Source organism: Polypterus senegalus, chromosome 5, assembly GCF_016835505.1.
Source record: "Polypterus senegalus isolate Bchr_013 chromosome 5, ASM1683550v1, whole genome shotgun sequence".
NCBI lineage: Eukaryota > Metazoa > Chordata > Cladistia > Polypteriformes > Polypteridae > Polypterus > Polypterus senegalus.
In genome coordinates this window covers 194,055,712-194,072,460 of record NC_053158.1, presented here as the reverse complement: position 1 = coordinate 194,072,460, position 16,749 = coordinate 194,055,712, and the positions used below count along the sequence as shown (strand labels likewise).

The window sequence follows — 16,749 nt, the reverse complement described above, 5'->3', positions numbered from 1 at the left end:
AATGTAAGAAGTTCACTACCATGCTGATAAAAAATGGTTTGACTGCTGTTCAAAGAAGTGGTCGCAGCGTGATCCAAGATGATTCTAACTTTCTTTCATTATATACTATGGGACTTGGAAAAGGCGTTCGACCGTGTCCCTCGGGGAATCCTGTGGGGGGTGCTCTGGGAGTATGAGGTACCGGACCCCCTGATAAGAGCTGTTCGGTCTCTGTACAACCGGTGTCACAGCTTGGTCCGCATTGCCGGCAGTAAGTCGAGCCCGTTTCCAGTGAGAGGACTCCGCCAGGGCTGCCCTTTGGCACCGATTCTGTTCATAACTTTTATGGACAGAATTTCTATGCGCAGCCAGGGTGTTGAAGGGGTCCGGTTTGGTGGACTCAGGATTGGGACACTGCTTTTGCAGATGATGTTGTCCTGTTTGCTTCATAAGGTTGTGATCTTCAGCTCTCTCTGGATCCGTTCGCAGCTGAGTGTGAAGCGGCTGGGATGAAAATCAGCACCTCCAAGTCCAAGACCATGGTCCTCAGCCGGAAAAGGGTGGAGTGCCCTCTCAGGGTTGGGGGAAGAGATCCTGCTCCAAGTGGAGGAGTTCAAGTATCTCGGGGTCTTGTTCACGAGCGAGGGAAGAATGGACCATGAGATAAACAGGCGGATCGGTGCGGCATTCGCAGTGATGCGGGCTCTGCATTGGTCTGTCATGGTGAAAAAGGAGCTGAGCCGTAAGGCAAAACTCTCAATTTACCAGTCGATCTACGCTCCTACCCTCACCTATGGTCATGAGCTATGGGTAGTGACCGAAAGAACGAGATCGCGAATACAAGCGGCTGAAATGAGTTTCCTCCGCAGGGTGTCTGGGCTTTCCCTTAAAGATAGGGTGAGAAGCTCAGTCATCCGGGAGGGGCTCAGAATAGAGCCGCTGCTCCTCCGCATCGACAGGAGTCAGATGAGGTGGCTCGGGCATCTGATCAGGATGCCTCCCTGGTGAGGTGTTCCGGGCACGTCCAAATGGGAGGAGGCCCCGGGGAAGACCCAGGACACGCTGGAGAGACTATGTCTCCCGGCTGGCCTGGGAAGCATATGAGCTTCTCCCGGAAGAGCTGGAAGAAGTGGCCGAGAAGAGGGAAGTCTGGGCCTCTCTGCTTAAGCTGCTGCCCCCGCGACCCAACCCCGGATAAGCGGAAGAGGATGGATGGATGGATATATACTATGGTTGATAGACAGAATATTGAGAAAGAGAGTTGTAAAATGTCTATATTAACGGCTCAGTAAGCCAAGGGTCAAAACTTGAAAAACTGATCCTTCCACTCATCCACTGACTACGTGAACCTGCTTAATTCACTTCAGGTTCATAGAGAGTCAGAACCTAAATTGGCAACAGTGCGTGCAAGGCAGGAAACCAATTTGGACAGAGCAGTAGCATCTGACATCACAAAATCTCTACTACCGTAGTGAAACTGTTGATGTTATACTTCTATGATACAATGAGACACACTAATCATGCAACAGAATAGATGAAAAATGAATACTACATTGTAAAATAAATTAATTTTCACTTTTTGTTTTCAAATTTTCAAAGGAAAAAATATTACAGGTAATTCTGAACATTGTTTAGTTTTAAATTTATATCTGCAATAGCCAAGTGAAATGATTAAAATCTGTTTGAATTTTGTGAAAATATAAGTCTTCGAAATAACAGAGGAACCTAATAATTGTGACTTTTCAGTTTTGTTTTTTTTTATCATAATTACTGTATAGTGATACACTACTGACATTTAATCCAAAGGAAGAACAGGAGGAACTAAAACTAAAACAAGCAGTACCAGCATAAAGATCATTACTCCTCTTCCAGCTTGTGGGAATCCAATGGTTTACACAAGACAAAAGAGCTGGTGGTGGACTTGTGGTGTGCCAAGGAGCCTCTGAGACCAGTCACCATTCAGAAGGAGGACTTGGAAGTGGTACAGAGCTACAGATACTGGGGGTTCACATAATCAACAAACTGGACTGCTCGGGCAACCCAGTGGTGCTCAACAAGAAGGGCCAGAGCAGGCCATACTTCTTAAGGAGTCTCAGGTCTTTCAATGTGTGCAGCAAGCTTCTGGAAATGTTCTACCAATCCATAGTAGCCAGAGTGGTGTTCTACGCTGCCGTCTCCTGTGGGAGCAACTTGAGCTCAAAAGACACACTTCAGGAAAGCCTGCATCATCACAGGGGAAACTCTGGGCACACTTGAAAAAAGGATAGTGTGAAAATTGGATGTCATCATGAAAAATCCCCTCCACCTGCTCTAGGAGGCGCTGTCTTGGAGCACTGTTAACCACAGGCTCATTTGTCCATGGTGTGCTAATAAGCGCCTCTGGGGGTCTTTTCTACCCACTGCTATCAGGTAATTCACTGCTTCCCCCTGATATACTCATTTTAAAAGTTCATTTTAAAATATTTGCATAATATACATTTATTTACTGATGGATTGATTAGCTGTATTACTTGTCCTGCGAGTCTGTATCCTTGTTTTTTATGTTTCTGTTGCTGTATGCATCTGACTTCCCCCATGAGATTAATGACGTTTATCTAATTTAACCAATAGAGGTGTGTAGGCAACAAAACAAAAATTTGGATTTCAAAAGAATAGAAATGAACAGTAAATAAAAGTAACAGTCAGCAAGTACAAATGCATTTTATTTTTCAGGTGTGGCATGATGAGGGGAAAAAAAACCCCAGAATAAACGGATACAGGAAATTAACCATTCAATCACAAAAGATTAATTTAACAGTTTATTTCACTGGGCAAGATGATAGGCTGGAAAGTCCTGCTCTCCATAAATCACCCCAGCTCAACTTAAACAGGTAGTTCAGAACTTGCTTTTTCCTTTTATTTACTTCTCACTCTTTAAAACTTTATTCACTCATTTATCTTGCCCTGTCAACTGCCTAAAAATAACCGATCTTTAGTTCTCTTGCATAATTTTTCAGGCTGTTTTATGCCCAAAAAAATGACTGGACTGACAATTCAAGTGTTCTCCAAGGAGTTCCGGACTGTCTTTTCTAATATTCAGTGGTAAATATGAAACTAAAGCTCTTTAGGTGCTGTTCTTTGGAATTAAGAAAATTATCATATTACAGTAGGGTGGTCATGACTTTTGGTAAATCAACAATACAATAAATAAAAACTAAATATAGTCTCATTGTATATATAAAAAAGCCTCAATTAAAGACGTGTCACTTCTCTTCCCATTGTTTTCAATTTGGGCTAATTTTTAGGAGCTGTTTTGTGATCAGACATGGGGTTTTTTTCTCTGGATATTGCTTGCTCGCTACTTACAGCCAGGTGGGAATGTCGTAAGAAGGAGAAATAGAATACACATTTCCACCAAGGTTGAGAGTTACTGGTAATGTTGCAGCAACAGTGAAAGTTGTCTGTTTTGAGAGACAATGTGTTCGGATATCAGATAACAAAGACCCCAAAGATTAAAGCATTCTGTAGAAAGCAAAAAAGCTTTGTCACAAACAGGATGGTACCTGAAAGATGTACTACAACAGGTTTGCCAATGCCTCTCACAGGTCAGTTCCCTCCTAGAGCTAACAAGTTCCAATAGTGTCAGAAGGTGAAGGCCTTTTGCTCTGGACACATAGTTTAAGTTAGGAAAAATGTAACCAAATTAAAAAGTGAAGCAATTAAAAGAATGATATAGTATCAGCACCACACCTTAATATAGAAGAGTTCCTGGTTTGAAGGTCAGAAGATTAAGTGGCCAAAAAATTGATGCAAAACATTTTTGCTCACTAGTGTCTGCAGTTATTGTAATACCAATAACGGTGGACTGCTCCATAATATGCAGTGAATACACTCGACTTGAGCATTCCTAGTTTTCATCCTCTTTCTCTGTACGTTTATCATTTGTTTGCTCAGAGGTTGATGCGCTTGCTGCTTCCTGAGCAGCTCTTCTTTTCTCCACCCTAGCGGCCCGCTTCTGCTCTTCTTTCGTCGGCATCTTTTCATGTTAAAACTGATTTAAGTCGGTGTTTGTGCTGCAATTACTTAGTATGTTTTCCTTAATTTTTCACTTACGCTGGCACTTTAGTCTTCAATTCGCCCCAAGAATGATTAAAGAGATTACGAGGTAGCGGAAGTGACGGCAAAGGTGATAGGGAATGAGAATGGCGCCCGTATGCATGTGCCACACAGCCGCTCTGTTGGCTGCTGCCGAGGGTTAATATTACAATAAAATAAAATAAAAATAAAAAGAGGAATAACACTGGAGGTCAATCATCACCGAGAGAGCGGATAGTAGATGTCACATAGTATATGTGTACCAAATTTCAGTTCAATAGGTCAAACGGTTTGCGATCTACAGGTGATTTAATATCCTGGACAGACAAACGAACAGCCACGGTAGCGTATTATATAGGAAGATATTTTACACTACACTGTTTGTTCATCATCTTACTTTGCTTACTTGGATGAAAGCACTTTTTGTCATCGATAACTTGGAAAATTAGTTCTCATTTTTCTTTCAGATTACAAAAGTACAAAGAAATGGTCCCAGGTTTTTTTTTTAATGAAGTATGCAATTATTCATTAATGTTATATTAACATAAACAAATGAGCTTCAGTTATGCATTTAACTGATTTAGCATACAGGAGGGATTAATGTTGGGCATTTTGTTCATATGGCTTTCTAAATTCAGATGGGGATGGGTGCTTATATTTGAATTGATCTTATATGGAACAAAATGTATGGAAAAAGCACAAATTGAATTTTGTTGTACACTGTACAACTATGTATGTTTGTAGCTAATGCTTCAAACCAAATGAGTATATAAAGCGTACACACTGTATTAAGACTGATGTTGAGCTGAGAATTGTTGATACTATGCCTACCTAGTTGTAATGAGATTACTAACATTAATACATAAATAAATGAGCAGCAGAGACTTAGATTCCATTAGATATAAAAAAACTGAAACTTGTAAGCTAGAGAAGGAAATCTGCAATTTAAAAATTACTTCAATCATTAACCCAGCATAACTACACAGACAAACCGGCTTTTTATCTATTTCAAGGTCATCTGGGAAAATGAAATTATAGAGCACCTCCAGCATGGCAAAAGGTGCTAAATAAATAAAATGTATTACTATCATCATATTATTATCATTATTATGGGAGCAATGCAGGAACCAGGCAGTCTATCAGAGGGCCAGCTGGCGCTTGCTCATGCACACACACACACACACACAGGGCCAAATTTAAAATCATCAGTTTGCCCTTTTCACAATTCTGGTTTTGGTTTTTTTTTTCATTTTTTTCCTGGGAGGACTCAATGGGTAAATTTTCTTCTGGTTACTGAAACCAATGCCAGAATCGCAAAACAACAGCTTCTGTAATATCCTTCTGTGCTCAAATTCGAAACAACCTTATCTGGTTTTTCACAGCGTTCTGACTGATAAAGCTTAAAGGAGAAAATGGATCGAAACTATCAAAAGACACAAAGTAGTACATTTTGCTGTACCCTTTGGCACTGCGTATGTTTGTAGCTAATGCTTAAAATCAAGGAAGCACATAAAGCTCACATGTTGCATTAAGATTGATGCTGTGCTGACCCTTTTTTATCTGCAACAACTCTGGTGTCCTACTGACATGGGAATCTTCTTTTGAAAGGGCAAATACACATCTCTGAGTTAATGTGGAAGAGTTTAACGGTCTTCATTCCGTGCCAAACTCAGCTCTTCGCTCTGCTGGTGCTCATCTTCTTGTGGTTCCAAAATAGAATGCATAAAACCACTGGGGATCGAGACTTCAGCTGTTATGCTTATAAACTTTGGAATTCAATCTCATTCAGCATTAGGCAGCTGCAGTGCATAGACATGTTCAGATCAAGACTTAAGACTTTATTACGTCAGCAAGTTTTTAATTTTGCTTAGGTATTTCATTCATTATACATTTTAATATCTTGCTCTGTTTTATGTAATTTTATGTTGACTTTTGTCTTTTAGCATGTTTTGTATTTCATGTGGTTTTATGATGTGCTGTAAAGTGCCTTCGACATTTGCTGTATAAACAGGCACTATTTTTATTAAATTCTTGAATCCTTGAGCCTACACTGATGGAAAACAGCACACTGGGTTCTTTCTCCATGGAACACGACTATGCAACAGTAACTGCTCCCAGTCAGAATATACAACACAACTGCAGTGGGATTACATTTATTTTTTCTAACTAACCATATGAACTACAAGTTTAAAATCACTTCTAATGGTGTATAATTGCACATTTCAACAAATATGAAAAAACTTTTGAAATATGAAAATAACAAGTAGCTAGGTAAACATTGCTCAAACACAATTATTTTAAAATATTACGTGTAATTCACCTTGTTTATTCTATATTGCAATATACTGACATTTGTCAAAACAGAATGAGTTAACATTAAATCTAAAAAATCGAGTTACCTGAAATTAAAACTGGCATAAAATGGCTAACAAACTTAAATTGGTAATTATAAGAGAATTGTGATATGAAAAATGTATAATCTATGTCCACATTTGATGTTCTTGTTACTGTATATAGTGCTTTTCAGCAATACTTTCTTTTTATCTCAGAAATCAATTTTTCGAAGTAAAAGGATAAAGCTGATGCATTTCTGGACAACTAGCTTTAATCAATGCATCACTTCTGAATTAACCTAACATGTAATTACAGACAATGTAAAAAGGAGAAACACTTTACGAAAAAAACAATACATTAAATCAGTGCTTCTCAACCAAAGGGTCACAAGCTGCCACCGGTGGGTAGCAAGTTGCTATTGTTTATAATAGTAAACAGTTCAAGCTCCGTCGCTTGAACTCGATCAAATCTTTGCCCCGTGTTCTTGCTCTAGTCACTTAGGAGGACAGAAGTAGCAACTCTGACAATCGCTCTCGTTTCACCAAGGGGGCAAACAACACCCCTTCACCACCTGATGATTGCAACCAATTCATAAAGCGGGTCGACTAGACACTTACATGGGGAAAAAGTCTGTCACCACAACAGAAAGGTTGAGAAATACTGCATTAAATGAAATGTCTTTATGTTTTTCCCCAGAACAAACAAAACAAAAAAATAAATAAATACAAATTCTTAATCCCTGTCTTTTTAACCATCCATTGAAAGATGCAAATCCAATAATTATTCAAACATTCTGTATAACTCCCATTAGTGACACCGTGTGCAGGATATCCTCACTTATGGAGTCAAAATGTGATTCACCTGCCATGATCTATAATTTCTTGATCTCATGGTTGCAATACGGTACAAACTATTTATATTTAAAACAGTATAAAATGTAATGTTTTAATTACAACTGTCCATAAAAGAAAGATTCTCTAGTTAACAGTAATACACAACATGGCTATATTGTTTTTTTGACATAAATATGAAGTGAGTTACTGCCTCAAGTAGAGGAGTTTAAATACCTTGGGATCTTGTTCAAGAGTGAAGAGAAAAGGAATGGCAAGATCAATAAACAGAATGGAGATCTATAACGGTGAAGAAGGGCCTGAATCAGAAGGTGAAGCTCTCGATTTACTAGTCAGTCTACATCTCTACCCTCACCCATGTTCAAGAGTTTTGTGTAATGACTGAAAGAATGAGATTGCAGGTACAAGTGACCAAAATGAGTTTTCTCTGCAGAGTGGCTGAGCATTCCCTTAGAGACAGGGTGAGAAGCGGTGACATCTGAGAGAGGCTCAGAGCATTAAGAGGAGCCAATTGAGGTGGTTTAGTTAGTCATCAACAGATGTCACTACAGAAATACAGATGCCTCTTGGACATCTCCCTGAGGAGGTTTTATGGAAGGAGACCCCTAGGAAGACCCAGGGCTCACTGCGACTATTATATCTCCCAGATGGCCTGAGAACGCCTTAGGATCCCACAGTATAAGTTGGCAAGTTTGGCTCGGTAAAGGGACGAATGGGCATCACTGTTAAGACTGTTGCCCCCATGACCCAGTCTTGGATAAGTGGTGGAAACTGAATTGAATGAAAAAACATGAGTTAGATTTCCAGCTGACACATACATGAATACAAAAATACTAAAACACACACACTCTCCCTTCTCAGCACCCTCTGCCTACCTAATGGCAATGAATGCCTTCGTATATTAAGTATGGACAGAGTGCATCACTGCACTCAGCTATAGGCTGCATATTCGGAAATCTTCTGAGATACCTATGCAAAAATTAAATAATATCTACTCATAAAGAAAATAAACACTGAGACAGACTTCATCTAAATCTAAACAACGCAATTCCCATCTAATTTTACAGATTGAAACCAGTGGGATCTGGACAATCTCCATTCACACTCACTCCATCTTAACACATTAGGTATTTTAGGACTGGGACAAACCAGCCATCATAATTGTACTTACATCTGTGTGATGTACTAAGGTAGGATCTTGACCAGAAAGTTTTTTACACTAATTTGATTACTATACCTCAGTGTTCCTGCTTAACAGACCGCTTGTGTGCTGTTTGGGAATGAGAATAACTCATATTGCTGTGTTGTATATTTACCTTGATATTTTATTGATTTGAGCTTCTCCAAAATAAACTGCCTGCTCCTGACCTTGTTATAGAAGCATATTGAAGCAATAATTATCTTGTGTTTTGACATACAGTAGGTTTAAAAAGAATACAAACAAGACAAAATGCAGTTGGGTGCATGACCTCTAGTTAAATGAGAGTTCCAGGAACAATGAGGCAAAAGTTTAATTGTGCCAAAGGATCTCACCAATGTAGACTTACATCATCAGCTAAGGTAGTGGCAGTGTGGATGACAGGAGACGGATTTTGCATCTCATACTGCTGGAGCTTCTCATGTATCTGTAAATTAAGCATAAACAGGAATAATTACAATCTATGCATTATCTTTATAGTTTAAGAAATAAATCATTTACAGTAATAAACAATTTAGCTCAAAATGACTGATATAATTGATCGGACAGAGGGCAAAAAACTACACTCACAACTCACAACATGAATCACTTTTAGTCAAGGTGTTCCCATTTTGAAATACCTTTTCAAAATAAAATGTTACACAGTCAAGCAACTAATACAAGCAATAATAAGGTGCAGATACTGATTTATTATATACAGTATATGAATGCCGCTATGGGGAGTGTGGAGACTGGCCCAGACACAGACAGGCGGACACATTCATTTCACCCAAAAACACATTTATTTACAAATATATACAGTTCAAAAGTGCACCACAAACCCCAAAGTCCCCTAAGTCCTGGCCTCACAACAATGCCTTCACTTTCCTCTTCAGGCCGCCTCCTTGCCTCCTCCAGCAAGCTCAGTCCACTCCACTCCCGACTCTCGCCTCGAATGAAGGGAGGCGGCTCCTTTTATTATCACCCGGATGTGCTCCAGGTGGGTTCCGGCAATCACCCACTGACACGCCCCTGTGTGGCGGAAGTGCCGGCTGCATCCCCGGAAACACTCCGGGTGTCCCTGTTCTTCTTCCCCCCAGCACTTCCTGGTGTGGCGGAAGTGCTGAGGTCCCGGGCTCCAAAGGCATTGGGGTGCTCCCTGGCGGCGACCACGGGCCTCTACAGGGTAAAGCTCTGTGCCCATGGCCCCCAAAGCAACCAGGGTGGCGGCCCCCACGTGATCCAAGGTGGGCACACGCCCTCTTCCGGTCCTTCATGGCGTCCCGGCCGGGGCATCGCCCCTGGCACCTCTGACAGGAGATATAGCTAGAAAACCTATCAGCCTTAACTCTATTACAGATGATACTTACCGCATTTACACGTGTACCACACGCACATTTTTACCCCGAAAATTAGCATTAGAAAATCAGTTGTGCGTCATACATGAGGAAATATAATTCTGTATTGTTTACTTCTTCTGCTTGGGCTCGCTTGCTCACTCTTGGTTGCTTCCTTGCACGTTCTTTCTCTCTCGCTCGCTCGCTTCCTTGCGCGTTCTTTCTCGCTCGCTCGCTTCCTTGCGCGTTCTTTCTCTCTCGCTTCTTCGCTTCCTGCGCGTTTTTTTTCTTCGCTTCGCTTCCTTGCGCGTTCTTCGCTCGCTTCGCTTCCTTGCGCGTTCTTTCTCGCTCGCTCGCTTCCTTGCGCGTTCTTTCACCTGCTCACACACACACACGCGCTCTCTCTCTCGTTTACTTGTTCGCGCACTCGCGCACTCTCTCTTTCTCTCTTGTTCACTTGTTCGTGCTCGCACTCTCTCTCTCGCGCTTGCACTCTCTCTCTAAACGCTTCCTATACAATCACAACGCGCATTGTACACGGGGAAAAACGATTTTCGCAATTTTCTTTGTAAAAATTAGGGTGCGTATCTTACACGAGGACACTTGGTACACGAATAAAAACGGTAACTATAGTTTTCCACTCATCTATCCATTTTCTTCCTGCTTCTTCTGAGCAAGGTCACAGGGAAGCTGTGGCCAATCCCAGTAAGCTTTGAGCACAAGTGAAGAACCATCCCTAGGCAGATGCCAGGTGAACACACACAATGAAGTTTGTTCTGTAATGTTCATAATAAACTGCGTCAGTGAGTAATAACTGCTGGGCTCTGAATACAGAAAAACAAACAAAAAAAAAAATTAGTAATTGATGACAATGAGGCAATGTGGTCCTGTGCAAGTATATATTTGCCTTTATGTTCCTTAACCACTATATCATTGCCCTAGTTGTTTGTTAATGCCAAAATGTAAATCTCTTTTTAATTCATCAATCTGGCTCTTTTTCATGGTCCCTTCTAGTGAGAAGTGTTCCCAAAACAGAATGCTGCCTCCATCATGTTTAGTAGGAATGCACAATGTATAAATAAGACTTTTTGCATGTTATAATGTGCAGTACTACTAACATTGAGGTTATTTAGGTCATATCCCCACTGTTTTTTATGACACGTTACTTTCTATCACCTTCTATAGAGAGCTTAGAATACTGCTTTGAGAATCATATGGAAATCAAGCCTTCAAAACTACAAGTGGATTCTTGATTGCTATTCTAATTGGTCCTCGCCTGGATTATTCAATTTAGATCAAGTCCTGGGGTACCATATGGCTACCACCTCTTGATAATTTTATTGACTGTATATTAAATGATACTTAACATCTCTGAAATGTTTTATAACGTCTGGTCCTCCTGAGCTTTCTCCTGTAAATCTATTAAAGTCTGCTTGCTTCCCATAGCTGCCATTTTCTTTTGTACTTATTATTCATGTGCATATTTGGCAAAACTCTTGAAGCTTGGTGACTTACGAAAACAGGGTACACTAAAATGTTTTACATTTGGTTTATACAAGTTACCACCGGCAGTGTAAATGACATGGTCGGGTCATACAGTGAGGTGAGACCTGCACCAGCAAAATTATGACCTAATGTCTGATGCTTTAGGCTTATGGTGAACTAACTACCCAGGCATAAATGACACTCAGCATAACATTTCTTACATTGAAACAATTAAAGTCATTACTGTTAAACAGAGGTGAAGGCCAGTTAGAATTTTGGATGCCTTGAAAAGCGACTGCTTAGAACTCATTTTAAACTGGGCGAGAATGATTATTCATTGATTTTTTATTTAATTTTCAGCATTTCTGAGCTTTCCTTTTTATGTCAAAGTAGATGCATATACATACAGTAGGTTAAAAATCACATTGAAAAAGTCTTGGTTTTAAAGGGGAAAAATGAAAATGTTGTCACTGTATATAGATTTTCTTTCAAAATTAGATAGGTCAATGAACATATTAAATGAGGTCTGACCAATTTACAGTAAATAAGATGTTCTGAAAAATAATATCTATGGCAAGCTGATAATTCTTACAGATGTGATTTAAGGAACAGTTTACTTTTATGGAAAACCAGTGAACATAACTAAACAAATAATTCATTTTTATAATGTATATTGTCACACACGTGCACGTAGGAGGCAGCTAAAGGGCATGAGTAATTGTAATACCACCACCGACCAGGGGGTGGCGAAGTGTGTCGACGGTCTTTCTCAGTTACTTCCCAGGTAATTCTGCCAGGTTCTAGCACCCTCAATGACATCACTTCCGGCTCCGGCCCCAGAGGTGGCGCCACTTCTGCTCCCAGGTCCAGAGATGACGTCACTTCTGGTCCCGCAGACATCACTTCCGGTTCTGGGCCTAAAGATGACGTCACTTTCTGAGCGGGCCTTTTAAGCTGCCATCTTTCTTTACCTTAAGTGAGCTCTCTTTTGGACTCAGTCATGTGAACATCTCTGTTCAACAATTTCAACTTCTGCAGCCAGGATAAATTATACAGGTGGTTGCCCCAAACCTTTATCAAGTCTCATGGTATTCTTTATCGCAATATGTATACAGAAAATGTTTTCAAGATTTATAATGAAGGCACAAAGGCTAGCTACGGTCACATTAACAGGATGAAGAGACATAAATCCGATTTTTCTTTTTTTGCCTTAATGTGGTACAAATCTGATGTGTTCTGAACTATGTGGACACCGAAATCCGATCTTTTCATATGAGATTTGAGTTACTTTTATATGCGTCACCTGATGGGATACGTATCCGATTCGTGAAAGCACAACATGAACGAGAACAGTCAGGTCAGAATTTCATGTGTTTTTTTTTAGCCTACACGCAAGGGCAAAAATGGAAAAACAACAATGGAGGAGAGCTACACCTGTGACAACAATCAAGATCCCACTATTGCTGGCTCTCTTATGATATCCACACATCTCTTGGTGCAGTAGTGCTAGCAATAGCTGTGAAAACAGTAAAATCTAGCTGTCTGGCTTTTCTTTACTTTCTCGGTCTAATCAGGTTCACCTGACAAATAGTATGCTGCCCTAAAGAGCAAAATGCGACGCATAAACTAGCTAAAATCATATTCACTTTGTCAGTTTTAATAACATAAATGTAAAGTTTTTTGTTGTTGGTGACACAGAAGATTCATGAACAAGCGTACTGATGTGAGCATGTGTGCCATTTAAGGGGACAGATGCATTCACATTACAGTTAGATACAGGTCACTTGTACTTAAGAATGGAAATCTTCAAGATAGGCAAATCCAATCTGAGCAAAAAACTGGAATTGGGCAATGAGGCCTACATTGTAAACATAGAAAAGGAAATGTTAGGGAACAGTTAAAAATACATTTTCTTCTATAAAAGGAGGAGGAGGAGGAGGAGGAGAGAAGGTTAGGAGCTTGCGTTGATACAGCACATTACTGCACCCACCACATGACCAACCAACTCCGGATCCCTGATTAGGAACTCCGCAAAATTAAAGATTTTCAACAAATTTCAGACAAATATGCAGATCTTTTCAGTGTTTAAAGAAATACTCCACTCAAGAATCACTTGCCGCATGTGTCATGTATTGATTCAATTTAAAGACCTGCCGAACCCCGACTCATTCATTGGTGACAAGTCCAGCCTAGATTCATCTTAATTATTAGCTAACCCTAAACTTCATTTGATATCAACAAAAAGCGTACATGGAGAGACGTGTATAACTAAACAGAGAAAATTGAAAAATAATAAATAAATAATCGTGAATAAAATATGCCTCCTAGTGGTGCATATCCTAGATGCTTCAACGAGCAGGTGATCAACTTACTCATGTAGATTCATGGACTACCACCGAATAATCCAGAGCTCACCACTACGAATATACACTCACTGAACAAAACCTTAGGAACACTCTAAAACTGGATAGGGACTCCCTTTGCCCTTGAAACAACCACAGTTCTTTGTGGCATAGGTGCGACAAGATCTCGGAAACATTCCTTTGAGATTGTAGTCCATATTGGTGGGACTGTATCACACAGTTTTTGCAGATTTGACAGCTGCACATTCATGTTGTGAATCTCCCATTTATTACATCCCAAAAGAAACTTAACATTACTGTCTAGCTGGAAATGTAAACATGCCATAACATAATGGCCGTAGCATTTTAATATGTTGTATATCCAAAAGACCATATGTGTTGTGTCTTACAACATTCTACCTCATATAAAATAGAGAAATGGTATAAGGTAACAACTTTCTATGTTTTTCTTTATATTATAACTTGAGAACTTACATCAATGCGCATACGCACACATAATGGTTAACAGTAGACATGCATCACATAAAGTAGATCCATTAACACAATACAGTAATCCCTCGCTATATCGCGCTTCGACTTTCGCGGCTTCACTCTATCGCAGATTTTATATGTAAGCATATCTAAATATATAACGCAGATTTTTCGCTGCTTCGTGGGTTCTGCGGACAATGGGTCTTTTTACTTCCTGTACATGTTTCCTCAGTTGGTTTGCCCAGTTGATTTCATACAAGGGACGCTATTGGCGGATGGCGGAGAAGCTAACCAATCAGAGCACGCAGTTAAGTTCAGCGACGGAGTGCTGAATTCGATTCCGCGGCGTTAACCAGGAAGTCTTGTCTCACTCATTCAGCATCAACGTGTTTCGCTGTGTAAAGAGTTAACATTTGTGCTCTTTTATGTTTATCTTTGTGCATAGTGAAGCCCTTCATTATGGCTCCAAAATGATCTGCTCCTGCTACTGCTTCAGGGGCTGTGCCCAAGCGCCAACAGAAGATGTTAATGATTGCCGAAAAGGTAAACGTTTTGGATATTTTGAAAGAAAGGAAAAGCTACACCACTGTAGGACGCCATTACGGCATCAATGAGGCTACGATTCTTTTTATTTAAAAAGTAGGAAAGGAATATAAGATCTATGACCGCAGTGTCCTTTTAACCAGGGTGCAAAACGAGTTGTAAGTGGATGTAATAAGGCAGTAGGCTGGATGGAATCTGCTTTAAGGATTTGGATTGAAGTCTGCTGGAAGAAGAACAACGGCGGTGCTATACAGTTGCCTGAAGAGGCTCCTTTAGAAGATCTGTAACGCTCTCCTTTGTTGTGTAGTAAAACTAAACTCCTCGTTATCGGACAAGTCATCGTGTCATTGTTGGTGAGTAACCATAATTAATTTTCTATTTACAGTACTTAGTACATGTACGTACGTTTAGTGTCACTGTACACACATTTACTGTATACAATTTTTCTTGCATTGTACGTATTTATTGCTGGTGGCCTGTCTATCGTAATGGCTGTAACATATATGATATCGGAGACACTTGATATCTTTAAAATAATATTTAGGTTTTACTGTATATAAACAGTGTGTTTACATACATAATTTCAATGAATCTTACCTAATATCTAAGAGAATACAAAGGGTTTATGCTGTATGACTGTGCGGGGAATATTTATAAACAGTGTGGGAGAGTTTATAAGGGGTTAAAATATATAAAAATAACCATAGAAACATATGGTTTCTACTTCGCGGATTTTCACCTATTGCGCATGGTCTGGAACGCAACCCCCGTGATCGAGGAAGGATTACTGTATATATAACAATATTGCTTATCTAAACTTTGTTTGCTGTTGTTACATCATATAGTGATGCAACAGTTAAAATGTATGGAGCCCAGTAGCTGCGCTGGTCTATGTGTATGTGTGCGTGTGAGTGTGTCTCCACTGTCACAACATCACAATGTGCAAATTATTAAGCTTGAGTCACTTTGTGCTACCGAGTTCCTGAATGGATAACAGCAATTTTACCTTTTTATCTTCTCTTGGAATCAAGTCTTTTGTTCAGGATCTTTTGCTCTTTCCCTGAAACCCTGGCAGTGGTTTAAAATGCACAGACTGGAGAAAATTAGGAAGAAGCCATGTGGCTGGTTCCTTTTCAGTGCAGAATTTTGTCACTACTCACTGTATACTTTTTAACAGGTTGTCCCTAGACGTGAATTCTTGTTTTGAGAATCATCACATCTGACCTTGTCAAACTATCTTCTCAGTAGCATCCAGAAAAGAAAAAAAAAAAAACAAACAAAAAAAAAACACACACACACACACACATAGAGGCAGAAGCAACACTCAAAAGTATCCATTGCTTTTAAAGCAACATTTAAGATCAACTGTTTAAAGATCAAGGATTATTAAAACAATGCTTAGGTAAATACTTCTTAAATTTTCAAATCTTTTGCTAAGACTTCTGGGAAAACAGCCCAAAGAGCCCAGACTTCATTGAAAACAATCCTTCAGGTTACATTCCTGAACAACAAAACTTGAATAAACCCACAACAGAACCCATCTTAGCAACAATAATCCTGCACTATAAGCTAAAGAGCACAACTGGCCAGAGGATAGGGGTTAAGCAATTTTCTGATTCAATTATGTTTTTATTATTACGTTAGAATCATAATTAAGTCTCAACGGCACGGGATTCAAACAACAACACGGTGTTATTAGACAAAAATAACAAAAAAAAATGTTTAAAATTACATCAAATAAAAAACTGCGGTGTCTGTTTTACCATAAATGTGCTTAGACTTTGTGATCTAATCCCGCAAAAAGACATCTGGTGTATTAGTTCCAAATTGTAAGGCTGGCTGCTGTGGAAGTAGCTTTTTTTCTTGGGAGGAAGTTAGATTAAATACTTTATTTACTACTTAGGATAAAATGGAATAGGCGAGTCATCTGTTAAAGAATGTGCGTATATGCTGAAGCTCACATTTAAAACCCATTACTGCTCTTTGCATTTCATAGTGCAAATTCTTTAGTCCTCCAGTGATAGAATTCTTGGCAGTCATACTACAAAAATGGAAAAACTACACTGCTGTAAAATACAGATTACAAAAACGAAGAGCCAAATAAAAAATAAACATAAAGAACGCAAAATAATGTT

The 16,749-nt window shown here is 39.6% G+C and overlaps 1 protein-coding gene across 5 annotated transcripts in view; it reads right to left on the bottom strand.

The window, feature by feature from the left end:
* mpp7a (membrane protein, palmitoylated 7a (MAGUK p55 subfamily member 7)) overlaps nucleotides 1-16,749 on the bottom strand; it is a 371,884-nt gene that overhangs the window by 137,659 nt on the left and 217,476 nt on the right. For all 5 annotated transcript variants that reach the window (XM_039753886.1, XM_039753882.1, XM_039753883.1 and 2 more), the window contains exon 4: nucleotides 8,786-8,863. In XM_039753886.1, coding sequence (XP_039609820.1) covers nucleotides 8,786-8,863 — 78 coding nt within the window. The remainder of the gene's footprint in view (nucleotides 1-8,785; nucleotides 8,864-16,749) is intronic.